This window comes from Mus caroli, unplaced genomic scaffold (assembly GCF_978045245.1).
Source record: "Mus caroli unplaced genomic scaffold, Mus_caroli_1 scaffold_6, whole genome shotgun sequence".
Taxonomy (NCBI): Eukaryota; Metazoa; Chordata; class Mammalia; order Rodentia; family Muridae; genus Mus; species Mus caroli.
The window spans coordinates 69,132,825-69,156,512 of NW_028227261.1; the positions used below are offsets into that span (position 1 = coordinate 69,132,825).

Genomic DNA, 23,688 nt, shown 5'->3' on the forward strand with positions numbered 1-23,688 from the left:
AGGAGATAGCTATATCAGGGTCCCTTCAGCAAAATCTTGCTGGTGTATGCAATAGTGTCTGCGATTGGTGGCTGATTATGGGATGGATCCCCAGGTGGGGCAGTCTCTGGATGGTCCATCCTTTTGTCTTAGCTCCAAATTTTGTCTCTGCAACTCCTTCCATGGTTATTTTATTCCGTATTCTAGGGAGGAATGAAGTATCCACGCGTTGGTCTTCTTTCTTGATTTTCTTGTGTTTTGGAAGTTGTATCTTGGGTATTTTGGGTTTCTGGGCTAATATCCACTTATCAGTGAGTGCATATCAAGTGACTTCTTTTGTGATTGGGTTACCTCACTCGGGATGATACCTCCAGTTCCATCCATTTGCCCAAGAATTTCATAAATTCATTGTTTTTAATAGCTGAGTAGTACTCCATTGTGTAAATGTACCACATTTTCTGTATCCATTCCGTTGTTGAGGGACATCTGGGTTCTTTCCAGCTTCTGGCTATTATAAATAAGGCTGCTATGAACATAGTGGAACATGTGTCCTTATTACCAGTTGGATCATCTTCTGGGTATATGCCCAGGAGAGGTATTATTGGATCTAGCAGTAGTACTATGTCCAGTTTTCTGAGGAACTGCTAGACTGATTTCCAGAGTGGTTGTACCAGCTTGCAATCCCACCAGCAATGGAGGAGTGTTCCTCCTTCTTCATATCCTTGCCAGCATCTGCTGTCACCTGAATTTTTGATCCTGACTGGTGTGAGGTGGAATCTCAGGGTTGTTTTGATTTGCATTTCCCTGATGATTAAGGATGTTGAACATTTTTTCAAGTGCTTCTCAGCCCTTTGGTATTCCTCAGTTGAGAATTTTTGTTTAGGTCTGTACCCCCTTTTTAAATGGGGTTATTTGAATTTCTGGAGTTCATCTTCTTGAGCTCTTTGTATATATTGGATATTAGTCCCCTATCAGATTTAGGATTGGTAATAATTCTTTCCCAATCTGTTGGTGGCCTTTTTGTCTTATTGACAGTGTCTTTTGCCCTACAGAAGCTTTGCAATTTTATGAGGTCTCATTTGTTGATTCTTGATCTTACAGCACAGGCCATTGCTGTTCTGTTTAGGAATTTTTTCCCCTGTGCCCATCTCTTTGAGGGTTTTCCCCACTTTCTCCTTTATAAATTTCAGTGTTTGTGGTTTTATGTGGAGTTCTTTGATCCACTTAGACTTGAGCTTTGTACAAGGAGATAAGAATGGATCAATTCTCATTCTTCTACATGATAACCGCCAGTTGTGCTAGCACCGTTTGTTGAAAATGCTGTCTTTTTTCCACTGGATGGTTTTTGCTCCCTTGTCAAAGATCAAGTGACCATAGGTGTGTGGGTTCATTTCTGGGTCTTCAATTCTATTCCATTGATCTACCTGTCTGTCGCTATACCAGTACCATGCAGTTTTTTTTTTTTTTTTTTTCACAATTGCTCTGTAGTACAGCTTGAGGTCAGGCATGGTGATTCCACCAGAGGTTCTTTTATCCTTGAGAAGAGTTTTTGCTATCCTAGGTTTTTTGTTATTCCAGATGAATTTGCAAATTGCCCTTTCTAACTCAGTAAAGAATTGAGTTGGAATTTTGATGGGGATTGCATTGAATTTGTAGATTGCTTTCAGCAGGATAGCCATTTTTACTATATTAATCCTGCCAATCCATGAGCATGGGAGATCTTGCCATCTTCTGAGATCTTCTTTAATTCCTTTCTTCAGAGACTTGAAGTTCTTGTCATACAGATCTTTCACTTCCTTAGAGTCACACCAAGGTATTTTATATTATTTATGACTATTGTCATATTCCCTAATTTCTTTCTCAGCCTGTTTATCCTTTGTGTAGAGAAAGGCCACTGATTTGTTTTGAGTCAATTTTATATCCAGCTACTCTGCTGAAGCTGTTTATCAGGTTTAGGAGTTCTCTGGTGGAATTTTTAGGGTCACTATCATATCATCTGCAAACAGTGATATTTTGACTTCTTCCTTTCCAATTTATATCCCCTTGATCTCCTTTTGTTGTCGAATTGCTCTGGCTAGGACTTCAAGTACTTACTATATCGAATAGGTAGGGAGAAAGAGGGCAGTCTTGTCTAGTCCCTGATTTTAGTGGGATTGCTTCTAGCTTCTCTCCATTTACTTTGATGTTGGCTATAGGTTTTCTGTATATTGCTTTTATTATGTTTAGGTATGGGCCTTGAATTCCTGATCTTTCCATGACTTTTATCATGAAGGGGTATTGGATTTTGTCAAATGGTTTCTCAGCATCTAACGAGATGATCATGTGATTTTTGTCTTTGAGTTTGTTTATATATTAGATTACGTTGATGGATTTCTGTATGTTAAACCATCCCTGGGATGAAGCCTACTTGGTCATGATGGATGATCATTTTGATGTGCGTTTTGATGTGTTCTTGGATTTGGTTTGCGAGGATTTTATTGAGTATTTTTGCATTGATATTCATAAGGGAAATTGGTCTGAAGTTCTCTTTCTTTGTTGGATCTTTGTGTGGTTTAAGTATCAGAGTAATTGTGGCTTCATAGAATGAATTGGGTAGAGTACCTTCTGTTTTTATTTTGTGGAATAGTTTGAGTAGAGTTGGAATTACGTCTTCTTTGAAGGTCTGATAGAACTCTGCACTAAACCCATCTGGTCCTGGGCTTTTTTTGGTTGGGAGACTATTAATGACTGTTTCTATTTCTTTAGGGGAAATGGGACTGTTTAGATCATTAATCTGGTCCTGATTTAACTTTGGTACCTGGTATCTGTCTAGGGAGTTGTCCATTTCATCCAGGTTTTCCAGTTTTGTTGAGTATAGCCTTTTTTTTTTTTTTTTTTTTTTGTTTTTTTTTTTTTTTTTTTTTTTTTTTTGTTTTTTTTTTTTTTTTTGTTTTTTTGTTTTTCGAGACAGGGTTTCTCTGTGTAGCCCTGGCTGTCCTGGAACTCACTTTGTAGACCAGGCTGGCCTCGAACTCAGAAATCCACCTGCCTCTGCCTCCCAAGTGCTGGGATTAAAGGTGTGAGCCACCACCGACCGGCTGTCTTTTCGATTTTAATTATTTTATTTTAATTTATGTGCATTAAACATTTTATGTTTTTCAGTGTTTTGTGCATATATATGTCTGTAAATCATGTGCATGCCTGGTGCCCATGGAAACCAGAGGAGAGCATAGGATCTCATAGGACTAGACTTGTAGATGGTTATGAGCTGCCATGTAGGTGCTGGGAAGTGAACCCAGGTCCTCTGGAAGAGCAACCAGTGCTCTTAACCACTGAGTCATCTCTCTAGTCTGTTTTTTTGTTTTTGTTTTTGTTTTTTTTTAATATTTTTATTACATATTTTCCTCAATTACATTTCCAATACTATCCCAAAAGTCCCCCATAGCGCCCCCCACTTCCCTACCCACCCATTCCCATTCTTTTGGCCCTGGCATTCCCCTATATTGGGGCATATAAAGTTTGCAAGTCCAATGGGCCTCTCTTTCCATTGATGGCCGACTAGGCCATCTTTCGATACATATGCAGCTAGAGACAAGAGCTCCAGGGTTCTGGTTAGTACATCATGTTGTTCCAACAATAGGGTTGCAGATCCCTTTAGCTCCTTGGGTACTTTCTCTAGCTTCTCCATTGGGAGCCCTGTGATACATCCAATAGCTGACTGTGAACATCCACTCCTGTGTTTGCTAGGCCCCGGCATCGTCTCACAAGAGACAGCTATATTTGGGTCCTTTCAGCAAGATCTTACTAGTGTATGCAATGGTGCCAGCGTTTAGAAGCTGATTATGGGACGGATCCCTGGATACAGCAGTCTCTAAATGGTCCATCCTTTCATCACAGCTACGAACTTTGTCTCTGTAACTCCTTCCCTGGGTGTTTTGTTCCCAATTCTAAGAAGGTGCACAATGTCCACACTTTGGTCTTCATTCTTCTTGAGTTTCATGCGTTTATCAAATTGTATCTTATATCTTGGGTATCCTAAGTTTTGGGCTAATATCCACTTATCAATGAATACATATTGTGTGAGATCTTTTGTGATTGTGTTACTTCACTCAAGATGATGCCCTCCAGGTCCATCCATTTGGCTAGGAATTTCATAAATTCATTCTTTTTAATAGCTGAGTAGTACTCCATTGTGTAAATGTACCATAATTTCTGTATCCATTCCTCTGTTGAGGGACATCTGGGTTCTTTCCAGCTTCTGGCTATTATAAATAGGGCTGCTATGAACATAGTGGAGCATGTGTCCTTTTTACCGGTTGGGACATCTTCTGGATATATGCCCAGGAGAGGTATTGCTGGATCTTCCGGTAGTACTATGTCCAATTTTCTGAGGAACCGCCAGACTGATTTCCAGAGTGGTTGTACAAGCTTGCAATCCCACCAACAATGGAGGAGTGTTCCACTTTCTCCACATCCTCGCCAGCAACTGCTGTCACCTGAATTTTTGATCTTAGCCATTCTGACTGGTGTGAGGTGGAATCTCAGGGTTGTTTTGATTTGCATTTCCCTGATGATTAAGGATGATGAACATTTTTTCAGGTGCTTCTCTGCCATTCGGTATTCCTCAGGTGAGAATTCTTTGTTCAGTTCTGAGCCCCATTTTTTAATGGGGTTATTTGACTTTCTGGAGTCCACCTTCTTGAGTTCTTTATATATATTGGATATTAGTCCCTTATCTGATTTAGGATAGGTGAAGATCCTTTCCCAATCTGTTGGTGGTTTTTTTGTCTTATTGATGGTGTCTTTAGCCTTGCAGAAGCTTTGTAGTTTCATGAGGTCCCACTTGTCAATTCTCGATCTTACAGCACAAGCCATTACTGTTCGATTCAGGAATTTTTCCCCTGTGCCCATATCTTCAAGGCTTTTCCCCACTTTCTCCTCTATAAGTTTCAGTGTCTCTGGTTTTATGTGAAGTTCCTTGATCCACTTAGACTTGACCTTAGTACAAGGAGATAGGAATGGATCGATTCGCATTCTTCTACATGTTAACAACCAGTTGTGCCAGCACCATTTGTTGAAAATGCTGTCTTTCTTCCACTGGATGTTTTTAGCTCCCTTGTCGAAGATCAAGTGACCATAGGTGTGTGGATTCATTTCTGGGTCTTCAATTCTATTCCATTGGTCTATTTGTCTGTCACTATACCAGTACCATGCAGTTTTTATCACAATTGCTCTGTAGTAGAGCTTTAGGTCCGGCATGGTGATTCCACCAGAGGTTCTTTTATCCTTGAGGAGAGTTTTTGCTATCCTAGGTTTTTTGTTATTCCAGATGAATTTGCAGATTGCACTTTCTAATTCGTTGAAGAATTGATTTGGGATTTTGATGGGGATTGCATTGAATCTGTAGATTGCTTTTGGCAAGATAGCCATTTTTACAATGTTGATCCTGCCAATCCATGAGCATGGGAGATCTTTCCATCTTCTGAGATCTTCTATAATTTCTTTCTTCAGAGACTTGAAGTTTTTATTATACAGATCTTTCACTTCCTTAGTTAGAGTCACGCCAAGATATTTTATATTATTTGTGACTATTGAGAAGGGTGTTGTTTCCCTAATTTCTTTCTCAGCCTGTTTATTCTTTGTGTAGAGAAAGGCCATTGATTTGTTTGAGTTAATTTTATATCCAGCTACTTCACCGAAGCTGTTTATCAGGCTTAGGAGTTCTCTGGTGGAATTTTTAGGGTCACTTATATATACTATCATATCATCTGCAAAAAGTGATATTTTGACTTCATCTTTTCCAATTTGTATCCCTTTGATCTCCTTTTGTTGTCGAATTGCTCTGGCTAGGACTTCAAGTACAATGTTGAATAGGTATGGAGAAAGTGGACAGCCTTGTCTAGTCCCTGATTTTAGAGGGATTGCTTCAAGCTTCTCACCATTTACTTTGATGTTGGCTACTGGTTTGCTGTAGATTGCTTTTATCATGTTTAGGTATGGGCCTTGAATTCCTGATCTTTCCAAGACTTTTATCATGAATGGGTGTTGGATCTTGTCAAATGCTTTTTCCGCATCTAAGGAGATGACCATGTGGTTTTTGTCTTTGAGTTTGTTTATATACTGGATTACATTGATGGATTTCCGTATATTGAACCATCCCTGCATCCCTGGGATGAAACCTACTTGGTCAGGATGGATGATTGTTTTGATGTGTTCTTGGATTCGGTTAGCAAGAACTTTATTGAGGATTTTTGCATCAATATTCATAAGGGATATTGGTCTGAAGTTTTCTATCTTTGTTGGGTCTTTTTGTGGTTTAGGTATCAGAGTAATTGTGGCTTCATAGAATGAGTTGGGTAGAGTACCTTCTGTTTCTATTTTGTGGAATAGTTTGTGAAGAACTGGGATTAGATCTTCTTTGAAGGTCTGATAGAACTCTGCACTAAACCCATCTGGTCCTGGGCTTTTTTTAGTTGGGAGACTATTAATGACTGCTTCTATTTCTTTGGGGGATATAGGGCTGTTTAGATCATTAACCTGATCTTGATTCAGCTTTGGTACCTGGTATCTGTCTAGGAACTTGTCCATTTCATCCAGGTTCTCCAGTTTTGTTGAGTATAGCCTTTGGTAGAAGGATCTGATGGTGTTTTGGATGTCTTCAGGATCTGTTGTTATGTCTCCTTTTTCATTTCTGATTTTGTTAATTAGGATGCTTTCCCTGTGCCCTCTAGTGAGTCTGGCTAAGGGTTTATCTATCTTGTTGATTTTCTCAAAGAACCAGCTCCTTGATTGGTTGATTCTTTGAATAGTTTTTCTTGTTTCCACTTGGTTGATTTCACCCCTGAGTTTGATTATTTCCTGCCGTCTACTCCTCTTGGGTGAATTTGCTTCCTTTTGTTCTAGTGCTTTTAGGTGTGTTGTCAAGCTGCTAATGTGTGCTCTCTCTAGTTTCCTTTTGGAGGCACTCAGAGCTATGAGTTTTCCTCTTAGAAATGCTTTCATTGAGTCCCATAAGTTTGGGTATGTTGTGGCTTCATTTTCATTGAACTCTAAAAAGTCCTTAATTTCTTTCTTTATTCCTTCCTTGACCAAGGTATCATTGAGAAGAGTGTTGTTCAGTTTCCACGTGAAGGTTGGCTTTCTATTATTTATTTTGTTATTGAAGATCAGCCTTAGTCCATGGTGATCTGATAGGATGCATGGGACAATTTCAATATTTTTATATCTGTTGAGGCCTGTTTTGTGACCAATTATGTGGTCAATTTTGGAGAAGGTACCATGAGGTGCTGAGAAGAAGGTATATCCTTTTGTTTTAGGATAGAATGTTCTGTAGATATCTGCCAGATCCATTTGATTCATAATTTCTGTTAGTTTCACTGTGTCCCTGTTTAGTTTCTGTTTCCATGATCTGTCCATTGGTGAAAGTGGTGTGTTGAAGTCTCCCACTATTATTGTATGAGGTGCAATGTGTGCTTTGAGCTTTACTAAAGTTTCTTTAATGAATGTGGCTGCCTTTGTATTTGGAGCATAGATATTCAGGATTGATAGTTCCTCTTGGAGGATTTTACCTTTGATGAGTATGAAGTGTCCCTCCCTGTCTTTTTTAATGACTTTGGGTTGGAAGTCAATCTTATCAGATATTAGAATGGCTACTCCAGCTTGTTTCTTCATGCCATTTGCTTGGAAAATTGTTTTCCAGCCTTTCATTCTGAGGTAGTGTCTATCCTTTTCTCTGAGATGAGTTTCCTGTAAGCAGCAAAATGTTGGGTCTTGTTTGTGTAGCCAGTTTGTTAGTCTATGTCTTTTTATCGGGGAGTTGAGTCCATTGATATTAAGAGATATTAAGGAAAAGTAATTGTTGTTTCCTGTTATTTTTGATGTTAAAGTTGGCATTATGTTCTTGTGGCTGTCTTCTTTTAGGTTTGTTGAGGGATTACCTTCTTGTTGTTTCTAGGGCGTGGTTCCTGTCCTTGTATTGGTTTTTTTCTGTTATTATCCTTTGAAGGGCTGGATTCGTGGAGAGATAATGTGTGAATTTGGTTTTGTCGTGGAATACTTTGGTTTCTCCATCTATGTTAATTGAGAGTTTGGCTGGGTATAGTAGCCTGGGCTGGAATTTGTGTTCTTTTAGTGTCTGTATAACATCCGTCCAGGATCTTCTGGCTTTCATAGTCTCTGGTGAAAAGTCTGGTGTAATTCTGATAGGCTTGCCTTTATATGTTACTTGGCCTTTTTCTCTTACTGCTTTTAGTATTCTATCTTTATTTAGAGCATTTGTTGCTCTGATTATTATGTGTCGGGAGGTATTTCTTTTCTGGTCCAGTCTATTTGGAGTTCTGTAGGCTTCTTGTATGTTCATGGGCATCTCTTTCTTTAGATTTGGGAAGTTTTCTTCTATAATTTTGTTGAAGATGTTTGCTGGTCCTTTGAGTTGAAAATCTTCATTCTCATCCACTCCTATTATCCGTAGGTTTGGTCTTCTCATTATGTCCTGTATTTCTTGGATGTTTTGAGTTAGGATCTTTTTGCATTTTACATTTTCCTTGATTGTTGTGCCGATGTTCTCTATGGAATCTTCTGCACCTGAGATTCTCTCTTCCATCTCTTGTATTCTGTTGCTGATGCTCGTATCTATGGTTCCAGATTTCTTTCCTAGGGTTTCTATCTCCAGTGTTGCCTCATTTTGGGTTTTCTTTATTGTGTCTACTTCCCTTTTTAGGTCTAGTATGGTTTTGTTCATTTCCATCATCTGTTTGGATGTGTTTTCCTGTTTTTCTGTAAGGACTTCTACCTGTTTGATTATGTTATCATGTTTTTCTTTAAGGATTTGTAACTCTTTAGCAGTGTTCTCCTGCAATTCTTTAAGGGATTTTTGTGCTTCCTCTTTATTGTCTTCTGCCTTTTTATCAGTGTTCTCCTGCATTTCTTTAAGTGTGTTATTAAAGTCCTTCTTGAAGTCCTCTATCATCATCAGGAGATATGCTTTTAAATCCGTGTCTAGCTTTTCCCGTGTGTTGGGGTGCCCTGGACTGGGCGAAGTGGGGGTGCTGGGTTCTGATGATGGTGAGTGGTCTTGGTTCCTGTTAGTAAGATTATTACGTTTACCTTTCGCCATCTGGTAATCTCTGGGGTTAGTTGTTATCGTTGTCACTATTTAAAGATTGGAGCAGAAGCTGTGTTCCACTCACCAGCAGTCTCTAAATCCTGCGGCGGGGGTCGTGGGTAGCTGACGGTACCCCGGTGCTGGTCCAGCCGGAAGAGGCCTGTGGTCCTACTCAGGCCGTTTTTCTGCTTCCCTAACTAATGCAGTCTCTGGTCCCGCGTGCAATTGGATTGGAGCAGAAGCTGTGTTCCGCTCTCCAGAAGTCTTAAGATCCTGTGGTGGGTGTTGTGGGTAGCTGGTGAGTGTCAGCTGACCCTGTGCCCCAGCTGCCCAGGTGCTTTTCTGACCGGAAGAGGGTTGTGGCCCTATGTAGGCCGGATTTCTCTCTCCCCAACCAGAGCAGTCTCAGGTCCCGCGTGATTGGACTGGAGCAGAAGCTGTGTTCCACTCACCAGCAGTCCCAAAATCCTGCGGCGGGGGTAGTGGGTAGCTGGCGGGTGTCAGGCAACCCTGCGCTCCCGCTACCCTGGCGCTGATCCGGCCGGGTGAGGCCTGTGGTCCTACTCAGGCCGGTTTCTGCTTCCCTAACTAATGCAGTCTCAGGTCCCGCGCAATTGGATTGGAGCAGAAGCTGTGCTCCACTCACCAGAAGTCTTAAGATCCTGTGGCGGGTGTTGTGGGTAGCTGGCGAGTGTCAGCAGACCCTGCGCCCCAGCTGCCCAGGTGCTCTTCTGACCGGAAGAGGGTTGTGGCCCTATGTAGGCCGGATTTCTCTCTCCCCAACCAGAGCAGTCTCAGGTCCCGCGTGATTGGACTGGAGCAGAAGCTGTGTTCCACTCACCAGCAGTCCCAAAATCCTGCGGCGGGGGTCGTGGGTAGCTGGCGGGTGTCAGGCAACCCTGCGCTCCCGCTACCCTGGCGCTGATCCGGCCGGGTGAGGCCTGTGGCCCTACTCAGGCCGGTTTCTGCTTCCCTAACTAATGCAGTCTCAGGTCCCGCGCAATTGGATTGGAGCAGAAGCTGTGTTCCACTCACCAGCAGTCCCAAAATCCTGCGGCGGGGGTCGTGGGTAGCTGGCGGGTGAGTATAGCCTTTTATAGTAGGATCTGATGATGTTTTGGATTTCCTCAGGATCTGTTGTTATGTCTCTTTTTTCATTTCTGATTTTTTTAATTAGGATACTGTTCCTGTGCCCTCTAGTTAGTCTAGGGTTTATCTATCTTGTTGATTTTCTCAAAGAACCAGCTCCTGGTTTGGTTGATTCTTTGAATAGTTCTTTGTCTTTCCACTTTGTTGATTTCAGCCCTAAGTTTGATTATTTCCTGCCGTCTACTCCTCTTGGGTGAATTTGCTTCCTTTCGTTCTAGAGCTTCTTGGTGTGCTGTCAGACTGCTAGTGTATGCTCTCTCTAGTTTCTTTTTGTAGACACTCAGGGCTATGAGTTTTCCTCTTAGGACTGCTTTCATTGTGTCCCATATGTTTGGGTATGTTGTGGCTTCATTTTCATTAAACTCTAAAAAGTCTTTAATTTCTTTATTTCTTCCTTGACCAAGGTATCATTGAGAGTTGTTCAGTTTCCACGTGAATGTTAGCACCTGATAATTCTTGAGCCTGAGTGAATTACCATTTTTTAACATTCTGCATCCTATGTGGTGCACTGCCTTTATAGATGATGAGGCAGAAGTGTGAATGACTTTGGTGACACTTGACAGTTCTCATCCTAATATCCTACATTATTTCTGGGCTCTTTTAGTTTGTTCTGATTGCTTATAAGGACCAGCAAATACTTTAGAATGATAACCCTAAGACAGTTGCTAGTCAAGTTTCCAGGCATTTAACCTGTAGTCTATGGCATTTTGGCAAGACTCTTCTGTTTTCTTATTGGGATCTGTGACTGATGCTGGAAACTTTTCTGTCCATTATGTTTGAGGCCTCCCTGTTTCTTGAGTCTTCTTGGGTTTTCCCTTTGATATCTTTGGCTTCTCTCCACAGTATTGCTGTAGGACATTGGTTGCTGGTAATTATTTATAGATTTATTTATAAATATATCTATTTGAGCAAAACCTAAAGCTACTGAGAAAATAATGGGAGCATGAAGAGCTCTCAGATGGATTGTTAACACTACTAAATAGGAACGGATGTGTTGGGGTTTGAGGGTGCTGTGTGTGTAGTGGGTCGGGACTGGGGGTGCAGTCCTGGAGCCCCTCTCTCAATGATCCTGTGTGGATATCATCCAGGCTTGGGGACTTACTGCCCTTTGACTAAACCTGGCTAGGAAGAACTTTACAAATGTGCTTGCAGCTTTTCTGCACACTGCACAGCAGCACTATTGCTATAAGAATCTGTAAAAGATAGGGATGTAGGAATCTGAGTCCTGTAAACCAAAGCAAATTCAATTTAGGACAGGAGAAGACAACAGCTCTCATAATGATGCATACAATGTTACATAACGGTTATCTACTAGTAATCTCAGAGCAGTGAGAAATGTGTGTGTGTGTGTGTGTGTGTGTGTGTGTCTGTCTGTCTGTCTGTCTGTCTTTCAAGGTGGTAGTATGCATGTGAGAATAATTGCAGGGTTGCAGGAGGATTAAATGTGATCCATGAAGCTTATTTTCCACTTACAGTGCATAACCAAAATTCCATCACATGACTGCCTCCAACTGGGCATACCTGCTGGCTAGAAGTCACCATGGAGTCTTCATCTATCCTGAGACACTGTCCCTTGCTTTTCTTCCAAAAGGTGCTTGTGGCTTTCTTGTAGCCTCCTATGTAGGGCTGTCAATGAGATGACTGGTCCTTTTGTTAGACAGTACCTCAACCAGAATGTGCACACATCTGCCGCTGCCTTCCTCCAAGTTCCTTTACTGAGCTGGCCTTTCTGAGCATGGATTCCACAACTTCCCAGGGAAAGGCTGAAAACTGCAATTCCTTCATTTCAGTGAGATCTTTATAATTGGTTGGCAACCACTCAATTCGTAAACTGGGATTTCCTTCACCCCTTGCATAAAGTGTGAAGAGAATGGTGAGTTTCACAGAGACACGGACACCATGATTTAAATAAATAAGCTGTATTATCTGTACAAAAAAATATAAATACAGTTTTGTGTTTTAGAGGAGGAAGTGTCTTCTTCTGCATTATCCAGCAGCCCTGATAACTTGTGGTACTGCTGAGTCACAATTCACAGAACAAATATTAAATGTACATTCATGTCATGCAAGGAGCACACTGCTTTCCACTCCAATCCTACGCTCTCCAGCTAGTTCTGAAAGGCACTTCCAACCTCACATTCTCGCAGGTGGCGGAGCTGGAAGATGCCCGCATTTGAGAAAAATTCAAACACTGACCACCAATTTTTAATAGCTACTGAACTATGTGTTAGTATTATAGAATTTCTGTTCATTTTATGTAGAACTAGTGTCACAAACAAGTTGACTCCATTGCTCTCCCCCAACCCCCCATTAGCTTTTACAAGGTACTCTGTACACAGTGGATCAGAGTTAAACATCTGTTTTGTTTCTTTTAAAATTAGGAAGAATACAATTATCGCCACAGAGTTCTTAGGAACACAGCTGCAGGAAGTTAATAAAATCCCCCAAAGAGTTGTTTTTCTGGATGACAATGTACAATTACTAATATTGCACTTTTTAATACAAGAAATCCTAATAAATATTCACAAAAGATATACATAGAAACACTCTCTTTAATTTTAAATAAACATTACACTGACTTTTAATAACACAATTTCTTAGAGCCTATTTTTGTGATGAGGAAGAGGCCTACCCTAACTGTCCATAGGGCATCTATGAAGACGCAGATTAACATCCTCTTTCAAACTTAACTTCCAGGCTGGTTGGGAAATGCAGCCCTGCTGTCAGTGGTGGCCCTGGGGTGATAGCATTTGGTGAGTGCATTTGTGAGGGGCGGCTTATCTGATGGCTCCTGGGCTCTGCCTGCCTCATCTGTTAAACTGAGGCTGCTCAGGAAGGAAGCAATTATCACTGCTGAAGCTTCTCTGCAGACTGAGGGTTTGCCATAGCTGATGTGTGTTGCTGAGTTGTGTGTGCTGCTTAGCCCGCTGAGTGGTCCATTCACTCAGTCTGGTGTGCTAATTACCATAGTATCTGTGTAGTCGAGAGGATGGTTACAAAGCTTTCTCCGGCTGTCTTGTGAGTCTTTAGCTGACTTCTAGCTTTGCCATAGCGCCTGATCACACTCCCTACTCCCAGCCTGCTGCATAAATCGGGTGTATGGCAGCTCTTCTGTGGTTCAGGAAGGGCTCCCAGGCCCAATGTGTGAGGGTTGGGAGAGAAAGCGCACTGTGGGTGTGCAGGGCCTCTCTGTCCTCTCCTCCTTTCTGGCAAGCTCTGGTAGTAAGGCTTCCCACATCCTGTAGATGCTTGCCCGCAAACAGGTTGCTTAATGAATCCTTTGTGAGCTATGATTCTAGTCTCTGGCCCAACAAGGAGCAGCAAAGTCATTCGGATGGAAAGCCAGGAGCACTCATGGTCAAATGCCCTCGGCAGCAGTCAGTTCAGGACTAGTGACCCTTGACTTAAGTAAGGAGATGCTAGGGGCAGCCTTACTACACAGCTGACCTTGACCCTTTGTTGGGTTGTCCACAGCTGCAGACACAAAAGTCACTTGATAGGAGAGGGGTAGACACACGTGTATAACCACACAAAGGGCATGTCATGCAGTGTCACCCGTGTCATGCAGCATGGGTCCTGAGAGGACTCTGAATACCCTTCCTCACCTCTGTTGAACCTCGAGGACTGTGCACATGTTCCAGGGCACAGGCTTGTCATATGGGTCTCATGTGACTGCTTGAAAATCTGTCCTGCCAGCAAGCTCCTCCCACTGAGGTGCACGTGTACACACTTTCCTTCCTTCTTCCCCGCCTCTGTCTTCTGCATAGTGGCATGCCTTCTGCCTATTTTGCTTGTCTCTTTTGGCATAACCCTCTTGCCCACAGCTCAGTTCTCTTCTTTCTTGGTCTTCCCATACCACTGCCAGAAGAACTGGAGTCTGGCCTGGTTTCTGCTCTAGTATGCTGCTCCCCTGTTCTTACCACCAGGGAACAAAGGAACGGCACTCCTGACTTGCCTGTGCCTGTACCTATGTGTTATAAACTCCTTGCTGTCCCTATAGACTATGGCTTGCTCTTCCTGTGTCTCTGAGACCCTGATCAGAAAGGAGCCAGCTCTGCAAGGGAGCTGCTGTCTGTCTGGCCTGCTCTGCAACCCTCCTTTAGACATCTTTTTTTCTGTTCTCCACACTTGCTTCCAGCTAACTGAATAAGAAAACATGCCACAGTCCTCAGGAGCATGGGTGCAGGTGGACATGGGTGTGTGGGGAGGGGCAAATAAATAAATAAAAGGAAGAAAGCGTAAGTCATGTCCAAGGTGGTTGTGTGAGTCCTTTGTGTGGCCAGGGTAGAGCTCATCCCCGTGCCCTGTCTTCATGCTTTGCCACACGTTCCACAGCAGCGAGATCGGAACTGGCCGAGCTGGCAGAGTTTCAACTGTCTCACCTTCTCGCAGTACCTGGTGGTGTCTCTGCACTCAGCTGGGAAAGCAGGAGGGGAGGAGGGGGACAGAAAGGAGATATGAAACAGAGGCTCACAGATGCAGCTGCTGTTGAGCAGCCTAGGCACTTGGCAAGCTGCCTGTAGGGTCTCCCCAGCCATGGCTCTCCAGCTCTCTGGACAGCCTTCCCTCGGGCAGCACTCAGCCCTTTGCCAATCCCTCCCCACCATCTGTGATTGATGGGGGACTATCTCAGGGCCTTCTTTGCTTCCTTCTGATAGCTGCTTCTACTTCAGACTGGTAGATTTAATCTCCTTCCTCTTGGAATACTCTCATCTCCCTGCTTGCTTTTTCCCCTATGGGCTTTTGCTTTTAGTGAGAGATGTGCCCAGGAGGACAGAATTCTGTTCCTTGTGAGAGAGCATGCAAGCAAGGACTTGGTTGCAGTTCCATATCCTCAGGTGCTTGGACCTCTCCCTGTTCAACTTTCTTTCCTTTATCCAGGACTCTTGTTCTTCAGCATACCAGGCCTTCCAGACACTGTGGCATTTCAGTTCCTAACCACTGGTGCAGCCTGTAGCTGGTAAGTTTTGTAGCTCCTTGCACTGTGAGCCAGTACGTTGTGAACATGACAACCATCTGATAGGAACACCAGCACTTCACCAGAGTATACATCATACATTCCCTGTGTATTAGAAGGGATGGGCCATGTGCCTACAGGCTTTCTGTCTCAATGTTCGCAACTGACTGCCCAGTGACGTTTAGTGAGGGGGGAAAATTAGACTCCTATTTTTTATTGTCTATTCTTTGCAAAGATTTATCATCACTTTTTGTGGGGAAATATCTCCCACTTGGGTTTTGGGTTCTAAGGAGGAGAGACTAGATTCCTATCTGACTAGATTACAAATACTGGTATGGGGCTGAGAGGCTCCAGACCTGAGGGTGGAGCGAATGGATGGCTGTCAGAACCCAGGGGCAGAGTCTCCTGTTCCTTTCCAGTGGATGTACATGGGCTGGGAAGGAGGGGGGTCAGCAGGTCCTTGTTTGGTGTGAAGCAGAACAGTGATGGGTGCAGAGCTGGCTGAGTGGCAGGCATGCTGCATGCTTCTTCAAGGTTAACAGTGCTCTGTCTTTAGTAGCCTGGTCTCTGTGAACCACTGTTTAGTCTTCCCCTGTGGGCACCAGCCAGGTAGACAGCGGGTGTGTTAGAGGCCAATTTTATCCAGCCCTTGGCTCTTTTAGGGCTCAGGATGAAGACAGTGGAAGCCCTTGGGGGGAACACATTCTGGCATCTTTTGTGGTCTGAACATGTGTATACACATCCTTGCACACACCCGTGTACCCCACCTAAAATGTTCAATTCTGGCCCGAGCGCACAATCCTTAGGGAACTTGATCCAGTGCCCTGTGTTCAGGCTCAGTCCCAGGGATTGCCCTCTGTACCCGATGACCTGTAGGGAATTTGCAGAATGTTCTTTGGGATTGGAACGTACTGTTTTCACATGGAGTGATGTTGCAGCGTTGCCAGTTGGCGGGCCGGGGCCCCCAGGAACACAGGTGCTCGGGCACAGCCTTGTTGGTGCGCACGTGAACACACTCCACCCGCCGGGACTGGAAGCCATAGTTGCCACAGGTTGCTGTGCATAGGGTCCAGAGGCTGACCCTCCAGTGTACACTGCAGGCCTCTGACCAGCAGTTTTGGGTGCTCACGGGCCTGTAGGAGGTTAATGACAAAGGTAAGGTCTCTCTCTGTGGGAACCAGATTGGAAAACAAATTACAAACTCAGAGATGTAGGTAGGTAAGTTGAGGTCTCGATCTCTGCTTTGTTAAGGAATAAATGGGGGCATGGACCTTAAGGAAGCCATTGCCCTGAGCATCCATCTGCTCTCCTTCATGACCCGAGAACAAGCTCTACTCACCATGGAGGCTAGCAAAGGTGGAAGTTGGAGTCTCATTTGGGCTAAGAGGTAGAGGGTAAGGGGACATTTTCCTAGGGGGTCATCTACAAGGAAGTGTAGTAGATAGGCACTGGTTGAGACCTAGGGACAAAAGTTTTCATATTGGCCTAATTTCTAGAGACAGGCCAGCAGGATGAACTTGTTGAACTCTTATAGTCTATAGTCTCTATGCTGCCTCTTGCTCACCTAGAGGTGATTGTGAGTCTCTTGTGGAGCCAGGCCTCCTTTATGAAGAACACTTGTGTGTAGTTCATCCCTGAGAGATGATCCCAGGCTGGCTCATTCAACAAATACAAGGTCACTGTTTACAAGTGGCACCTTAGGGTAAGATGGAGGGGGGCAGGACAGGCGACCCCTTGTGTAAGATTGGAGGAGTATCAATGTCTCTTTGTGTTGTTGATACTGGAGCTAGGTAGAGGAGGATGAAGGTTTTGTCTTACCTGGGGAGGGCACTGCACTGCTCTGATGGTAAGGTGATGCCATCCCGGGTCTGGCAGAAGACCTGTCTGTGCTGCACAGCAAGGCGAGGGCCTATGCAAGGCCCATTGCACTGGGAGGGGAAAAGGAGATGAATAGCATGTTATCTATGTCCAAGGGGGTATTGCAAAGCTTTGGCTACTCAGAGGGCAGAATCATTGAGTAGGGTCTCATCAGACCTGTAGACCTTCTTTGTCATCTTTGGGTCAAATAACAGACATTCACTGGCATGTGCTTTATGTCACAATGGGACAGTTAGCTGTCCAATAGTCTGTGGGCATTGTGCTAGGGAATGGCCAGGGGAAATGTAGCATTGACCAGAGAAGGCTGACCCGGATTAACCTGTGAAAATATTTTGTCACATGCTCAATACCATAGCTGATAACATTGATCTATTCAAGTACTTAAAAATAACTTTTTGTTGTTGTTGTTTTGGTCAAGTACAGTACACGTAAGGCAATGTAAGTAAAATAAAGAATACTGCAGTGAGTCCTCAGAAAATGAATAGAGAGGGTCAACTTGTGCATGATGCTACCACCTCTGCACTGCTACCAGCAGGTTGGAAGGAACCTGGTCTTGGATTAACACAGTTGACTGTTTGGACATCTGTTACTGCATTTGGCTAACTGACTGCAGGAAAAGCGAACAAACAAGACACCAAGTAACTCAGCCGCCTGCTTCCACTCGCTCCTCTGCAGACGTAACTGATGCCAAGGTTTAAAAAGTTACCGTGCCTCTATCGTCAACAGTTTCTTTATAGCTTTGTAAATATAATACAAAGAGCACTGGTAAAGCCTCTGGGGTGTGCTGCGTCATGCTTCCAAGCATGCAGCTTTGTTGGCTCTGTGTTTATGTGGCTCGTACACGTCCAGATTTAAGAGACATTGTCTACTTCGGGTTACAAGGGCTTTTGCCTATTTCTTCTCTGGCCACTGGTAGATGGGTTTCCATTTGCTATACATTTTTGGAAGTTCTTGGATGGTTATATATATTAAACATTAAGCATTCTACTAAGTATATACTTGTATCTCATCTTGGTTTGATTTATATCCTCCCATCTATTAAAAAGCATTTGATATATTTTTTATCGGATAACGTTTCACTTGCATAAAGTCTCTCCCATTTTTTCTATCTTTTTCCTTTAATGTAAATTGTTTTATAAGTTTCTTGTGTGTACCCCTGGCTTAGCCAGAGGTTTGAATTATTTCATCTCTTATGAAGTTCACTGTACTCACTCATATGATGGCTTCTCATAAAACCAAACTTTGATTAGTTCAATTTATCAACCACAATTCTGTGTTCTTGATTTTAAGTAAATTATTCTGTTTTATATTAGTAGCCTGCCACATATATATGGACGTTTGGTAGAGGCACTGTTTGGGTAAATGATTTTATTCTTTTGGGTAAATGATTTTCCTGTTATACAAACATCAAACTAAAACCAGGATGGCTATGACACCATCACATCATGCAATGATGAAATAAATATGTGTATATGTGTGCCCGTGTGTTCATCGTGTCTGTTCAGGAGGCCGCCAAGGAGATCCCTGGAACTGGAGTTAGTGATATTTTTGAGCCACCATATACAGATGCTAGGAGCTGACTCCCTCTGCAACGAGCACTCTCAATCATGGGAACACAGGTGATGTAACCTTATGGGACCACTATTGTCTGTAATGGTTAGTCATTGGCTGGGGCATAATTAATTGACACATGATGATGCTGTTTTGGTGTGTAGAGCAGAACTGTTGTTATTCTTGGGGCATGCAGTAATTGTTTTTCATTTTTTATTATTTAATTTTTTGGCAATTTCATAAATGTGTATAATAAATTCCGGTCACATTTCACCCTCCACCCTCTCCTTTGTTTTGCTTTCCTTTTAAACTTTTAAGGAACTGATACTGTTCTCCACAATAGCTAAACCATATTTTATTTCCTATGGCCACTCAATAGAAATTCACCTTTTTTATTTTCACTAAATTTTTCCCCCAGTGCAGAGGATCAAATGCAGGCTTTGTGATACTAGGTGAGTACTCTACTGTGCCCTAACCAACACCAAACTCCCTATTTATGTGATAAAGTCATCCTGATGAGAGTATAAAATGGGACTATTTCTCTTCCTCCTCGTCCTCCTCCTCCTCTTTCTCCTCCTTCTCCTCCTCCTCTTCCTCCTCCTCCTCCTCCTTGAGATAGGGTTTCTCTGTGTAGCCCTGGCTGTTTTGGAACTCACTCTGTAGACCAGGCTGGTCTTGAAAGTAGAGATCCATCTGCCTCTGCCTCTGCCTCCTAAGTACTGGGGCTAAAGGTGTGCATCACCACCACCCACTTCTTTCTATCATTTCGAGAAGGCATTTTTCTATTGTGTAGCTCAGTGTGGACTTGAACCTTTGAGAGTTGGTTGGCATACTGGATAGTATCCTTTTGGTGTACAAAATCCCTTAATTTTGGTGTATTTTTGTTGTCTGGTATGGTTTGAGTAGATTTTTATGAGTTTTTATGTTTGAAATTTAACTCCCAGTTTCATATGTTACCAGTATTTGAAGGGGTTGAGCGGCACTGTGGGAGATAAGGTTGGGGGAGGTGTGGCTTTGTAAGACTTGAGCATGCTTGCTTTCACGCTGTGTGGTGCCTGACATGGCAGAAAGGCTTGTCATATAGGCATATATTTTACCAAATAGACACCACTCCTTGCTTGGTAACTTCACAGTTTCTGGAACTATAAGAAGTAAATATATTTTATTTATAACATATCCTTATGTGGAATTTTGTTACAGAAACAAAAATAGTCATATCTAAGAAATTATTGCCAAGCTCAATGTCTTAAAGGATCCCCCTTGTTTTCTTCTAAGAATTTTATTTTTAAGTGAAATTTATATGGTGTAAGAGATGAGCTTCATTTTTGACATTATTCAACATCAAATGTTGAGAAATGATTCTTTCCTTACCAAAATGGGCTTGGCACTCTGTTGAAGTCGCTTTGTCACATATGTGAGAGCTTATTGCTAGCTTTTAAAAAAGCTCTCAAATGTGTATTATATTGTATACTAAACATGTGTAGATAGCTAAAATTTCAACAAGTTTACATTTTCTAATTGCCCCAAAACGTTTAGGACTATACCTGGCCAGTCAGAAAAGTCTCTGCCAATTAGTGCTGTCCCAGACAAACCAAAAATAGCCAGACACGTGCACTTTTGTTGGGCAACACCTGAAATCAGTCTGTTGGTATCTCTTCCCAGTATTCATTGAACGCAGATTTTGAGGTCACTATATGAGGATATTAGTTCATATAGACACCTTTACACCTGATTCTTGTGTGTGTGAACAATAATTGTATAGGTTGGCTGCAGGCTGTTTGGTGAGTTAGGTATACAAGTAGGGTGACTATTAATATCCAACATAGGCCTATACCAGGACAGAGGTTCTGACAGGTGAACATCGCACCCAGACTAGACAAAGTATAGCCATTACCACACTCCCCTTGACTTCCTTCCTCTCACCCCTAGAATCTTTTGTTTGTATTTGTCTCCTTTTAAAACTAAAAATATTTCTTCTCAGTGGATAAAGTTAATGTAATGCCTCCATTATATCTAAAGGGGACTCTATCTGCAGATTCTAGTCAAATGAGGACCACTCTGTTGATTTTTGTGATAGCTGCTAACATTATGTTTTAAGTTTAAATTACTGTGCTTAAGAGATATAAAAAGCAGAAATGCTCTAACCTGTAAGCCTTACTTGCCCAAGGACAGATAACTTCTCAGAATGCTGGGGGCTGTTCTTATAATTTCCTTGTCTTGTACAATTTTAATGAATCTGTTGTTCATGGGAACTAACAAACCATGTGTTTTTGCTTCTTTAAACAAGCCTGCTTGCCTATAATTGCACACCAACAAGGACGTGTGCTTGACTGCATGGAGGCACGAAGTATGTCAGGATGTGTCTTGCCCCTGGTTGCACAAAGGAAATAAATATTCGGCCTTGTGAGTTTTGTCTTCATAAGCCCTTGACTAAAGTATTTTGGGACTTTACCTTGGGAACCTCAATTATCAAGTGTAGGCCTGGCACCAGTATCTGAATAAAGCCCTTTCTTTGCTTAAAACCTATTCATGAATATACTAGTGAATTCCTGAACAACTCCAGACCCCACAGTCTCATTTGGGATTTTCTATGTTAACATCTAGGCATAGGACTTGGGTAAGGAGGCCTAGATTTCAAGGTGATCCATCTAGGCTTCACCTTTTCCTGGTTTGGAGCGATGGTTTTCTACCCTAAGTTGCAGACCAGAGCCACAAGGACAATTTCTACAACCTGCAGTGCAGTTGGCTTAGATCTTTGGGAGGTACAGTATGGACCTCTATTGTTTTAAAAGTTTTCCCCAGTGAACTTTTTGTTCCATGGAATTGGTCAAGAACCCTGGACCAGAACAACAGTATAGTCTTCAGGAGGTTCTCCTCTGAAGTTTTCAGAACTATCCCTGGCACAGTTATAGGAGGTGGTCTTGGGGAATGTTGGTCTGAAGGTAATGTTTGGGGTCACAAAGTCAGAAGGAAAAACAACCAGCCTGAGGGTGTGCTAATGCCTCAGAATAGCCTCCACTCATTAGGGCAGGGGATATAGGAGAGACACTGGGAGGGGCCGGAGATGTGTATGTAAGTAGAGGTGGATTTTTCTTCCCATGGTGGCAACGTTTTTATCTGAGGATTTTCCCTCAAAAACAAAACCAACCAACCAACCAACCAACCAACCAACCAACCAACCAGACAAAACCTTTGTCTCCTCACCTGGCCCCAGCTGGAGAAGGCCCATTCCACACACAGCTGCTGGTTGCAGGCCTGGGTATCCACAGGCCGTTTGGCCAGTTGACTGCACATGTCATTGGACACTGGGGTAGAAATACCAGAAGCTTTCAACTTCTGACAGGTCACCCTTCGGGTTTGTACACCTCCACCGCAACTCCGGGTACAGGCGGACCAGGACGTCACCATCCATCTGAGGAGAAGGAGGACCATGAGAGCAACTGCAGAGGGTAAGGTGGGGGCAGCAGGGAATGAACCTTGCTTTCCCCAAGATTTACCCTCAAATGTGCAAAGCATTCACATGGTGTCTCTGAAACCTATGAATGCTAACTTGCTTGCTTGTGAGACAGAGTCTCATTATGTAACAGTGTGGCTTTGAACAGTGATGCTCCTGTTGGGAGTGTTGGAGTTACAGGCATACACCATAGTTAGGATTTTGAGATGAGATCATATGAGTAGACCCCTACATGCTCATATCAGAGGGAGATACAGATTGGGGAGAGGTGACAGTATGACCAGGGGATAGGAGCTGCAGTTTTATGCAGCCACAAAGCAGGCACTTTTACACTGGCAAGGAGCAAATTCACTAAGTCTTCACAAAGGCCATGTGGCCCCGTGGATGCCTGGATTTCTGGCTCTCAAAATGGAGTTTTATGATGCCATTTGGACACATTTTTCTTGCTGCCCCAGGAAATTGCTAAAATATGAACATTGAAAAGAAAATAACATTTTGAGGGTTGTTTGCTTTAAGTTGCCCCAAACAAATGTAATTGCAGATAGAATGCTTTTAGTTAGGGCAGGACACTTTCCTAGGAAAGCGAGATCCAAACCTGTTACCTCTTGCTCTAGGGGATTATCTGGGTTTCACATAGGTCAAGGTTTTGTCTAGAAATTCTTTGGTCACTTTAGCCCTTGATCCAATGTCTATGGTTCATCTTTCAGAAACAAAGATGGTCCTAGATTTCTTGGGTAATTCCTGGTCAGTCCCTGTAGACATCTATCTTAGAGAGTTATATGTATAGTATAAATATCCACTCTTAACTCTAAGTCCCTGGAAGTAAACCTGACCAAGACCATGACAAATGGCTTTTCTCATAAAGTCATTCTATAATCTGGGGACACTGTGAGGTCCTTAGTGACCACACACAAGCCCTCTTCTGCACGGGTAAACATAGTTCTCGAAGAGTGAGACGCATTCAGAGGCATGGGACTTCTCAGCCAATTTTGTATAATCGAGGAACACGCCACGTGTTCAGCTACCCGGAGTCTGTGACTAGGACTGTAAAGCAGATAGAACAGCTACCTCAGTTAAAGCAGACTTTGGAAGAAGATGGTCAGAGCAATGCCCATGTGTACAAAGGAGGATGCCAGTGTGGACCTCAAGTCAGATGGAAGCCTAGGGGCTTCCCTGGCAAGGGTGGCCACATTTTATTTTCAAAAGAAGTGTGTAGAGAGAAGAACAGGTTCCTTCTTACAGCAGGATCTGCAAATGCCTTAGTTTGTGACAGTTTCTGTACTCGGTGATCTGGGGAGGATGACTTTATGTGGATTTCAAGGTCAAAGAAAAATTGTGTTCAGGAAGCAGGCACAAGGTGTTTTAAAGTCTCTGGAAGCACTGAAACCAAAGATGAGCCAGCCATTACTGTTTCAGTTGCTGAAGTAAATTAGGCTGATTAACTCTGACCATCACCAAATCAAATCACAGAGTTCCTGGCACGTGTAAGATCTCTTCTTCATTTCAGGCAGCTTGGCAAGGGCAGTCTTCCAGAGCCTTCTGTCCCTGGTGAATGTCAGGCCTGCGTTTCAATCAACTTTGATTTCTAAATATACATTTCAGGGCTGTTTTCAGGAGCTGAGGTGGGGGTTGTGAGAA

General features: G+C 42.9%; 1 protein-coding gene across 2 annotated transcripts in view; it reads right to left on the reverse strand.

Annotated features, from left to right (window-relative positions):
• Positions 1 to 12,146: 12,146 nt before the first annotated feature.
• Adamtsl1 (ADAMTS like 1) overlaps positions 12,147 to 23,688 on the reverse strand; it is a 367,312-nt gene continuing 355,770 nt past the window's right edge. For both annotated transcript variants that reach the window (XM_021160015.3, XM_029476026.2), the window contains 4 exons: positions 21,801 to 22,008; positions 16,986 to 17,095; positions 16,080 to 16,300; positions 12,147 to 14,627 (listed from right to left, as the gene is read on the reverse strand). In XM_021160015.3, the coding sequence (XP_021015674.2) occupies positions 14,521 to 14,627; positions 16,080 to 16,300; positions 16,986 to 17,095; positions 21,801 to 22,008 (646 nt within the window). In that variant the 3' untranslated portion in view covers positions 12,147 to 14,520. The remainder of the gene's footprint in view (positions 14,628 to 16,079; positions 16,301 to 16,985; positions 17,096 to 21,800; positions 22,009 to 23,688) is intronic.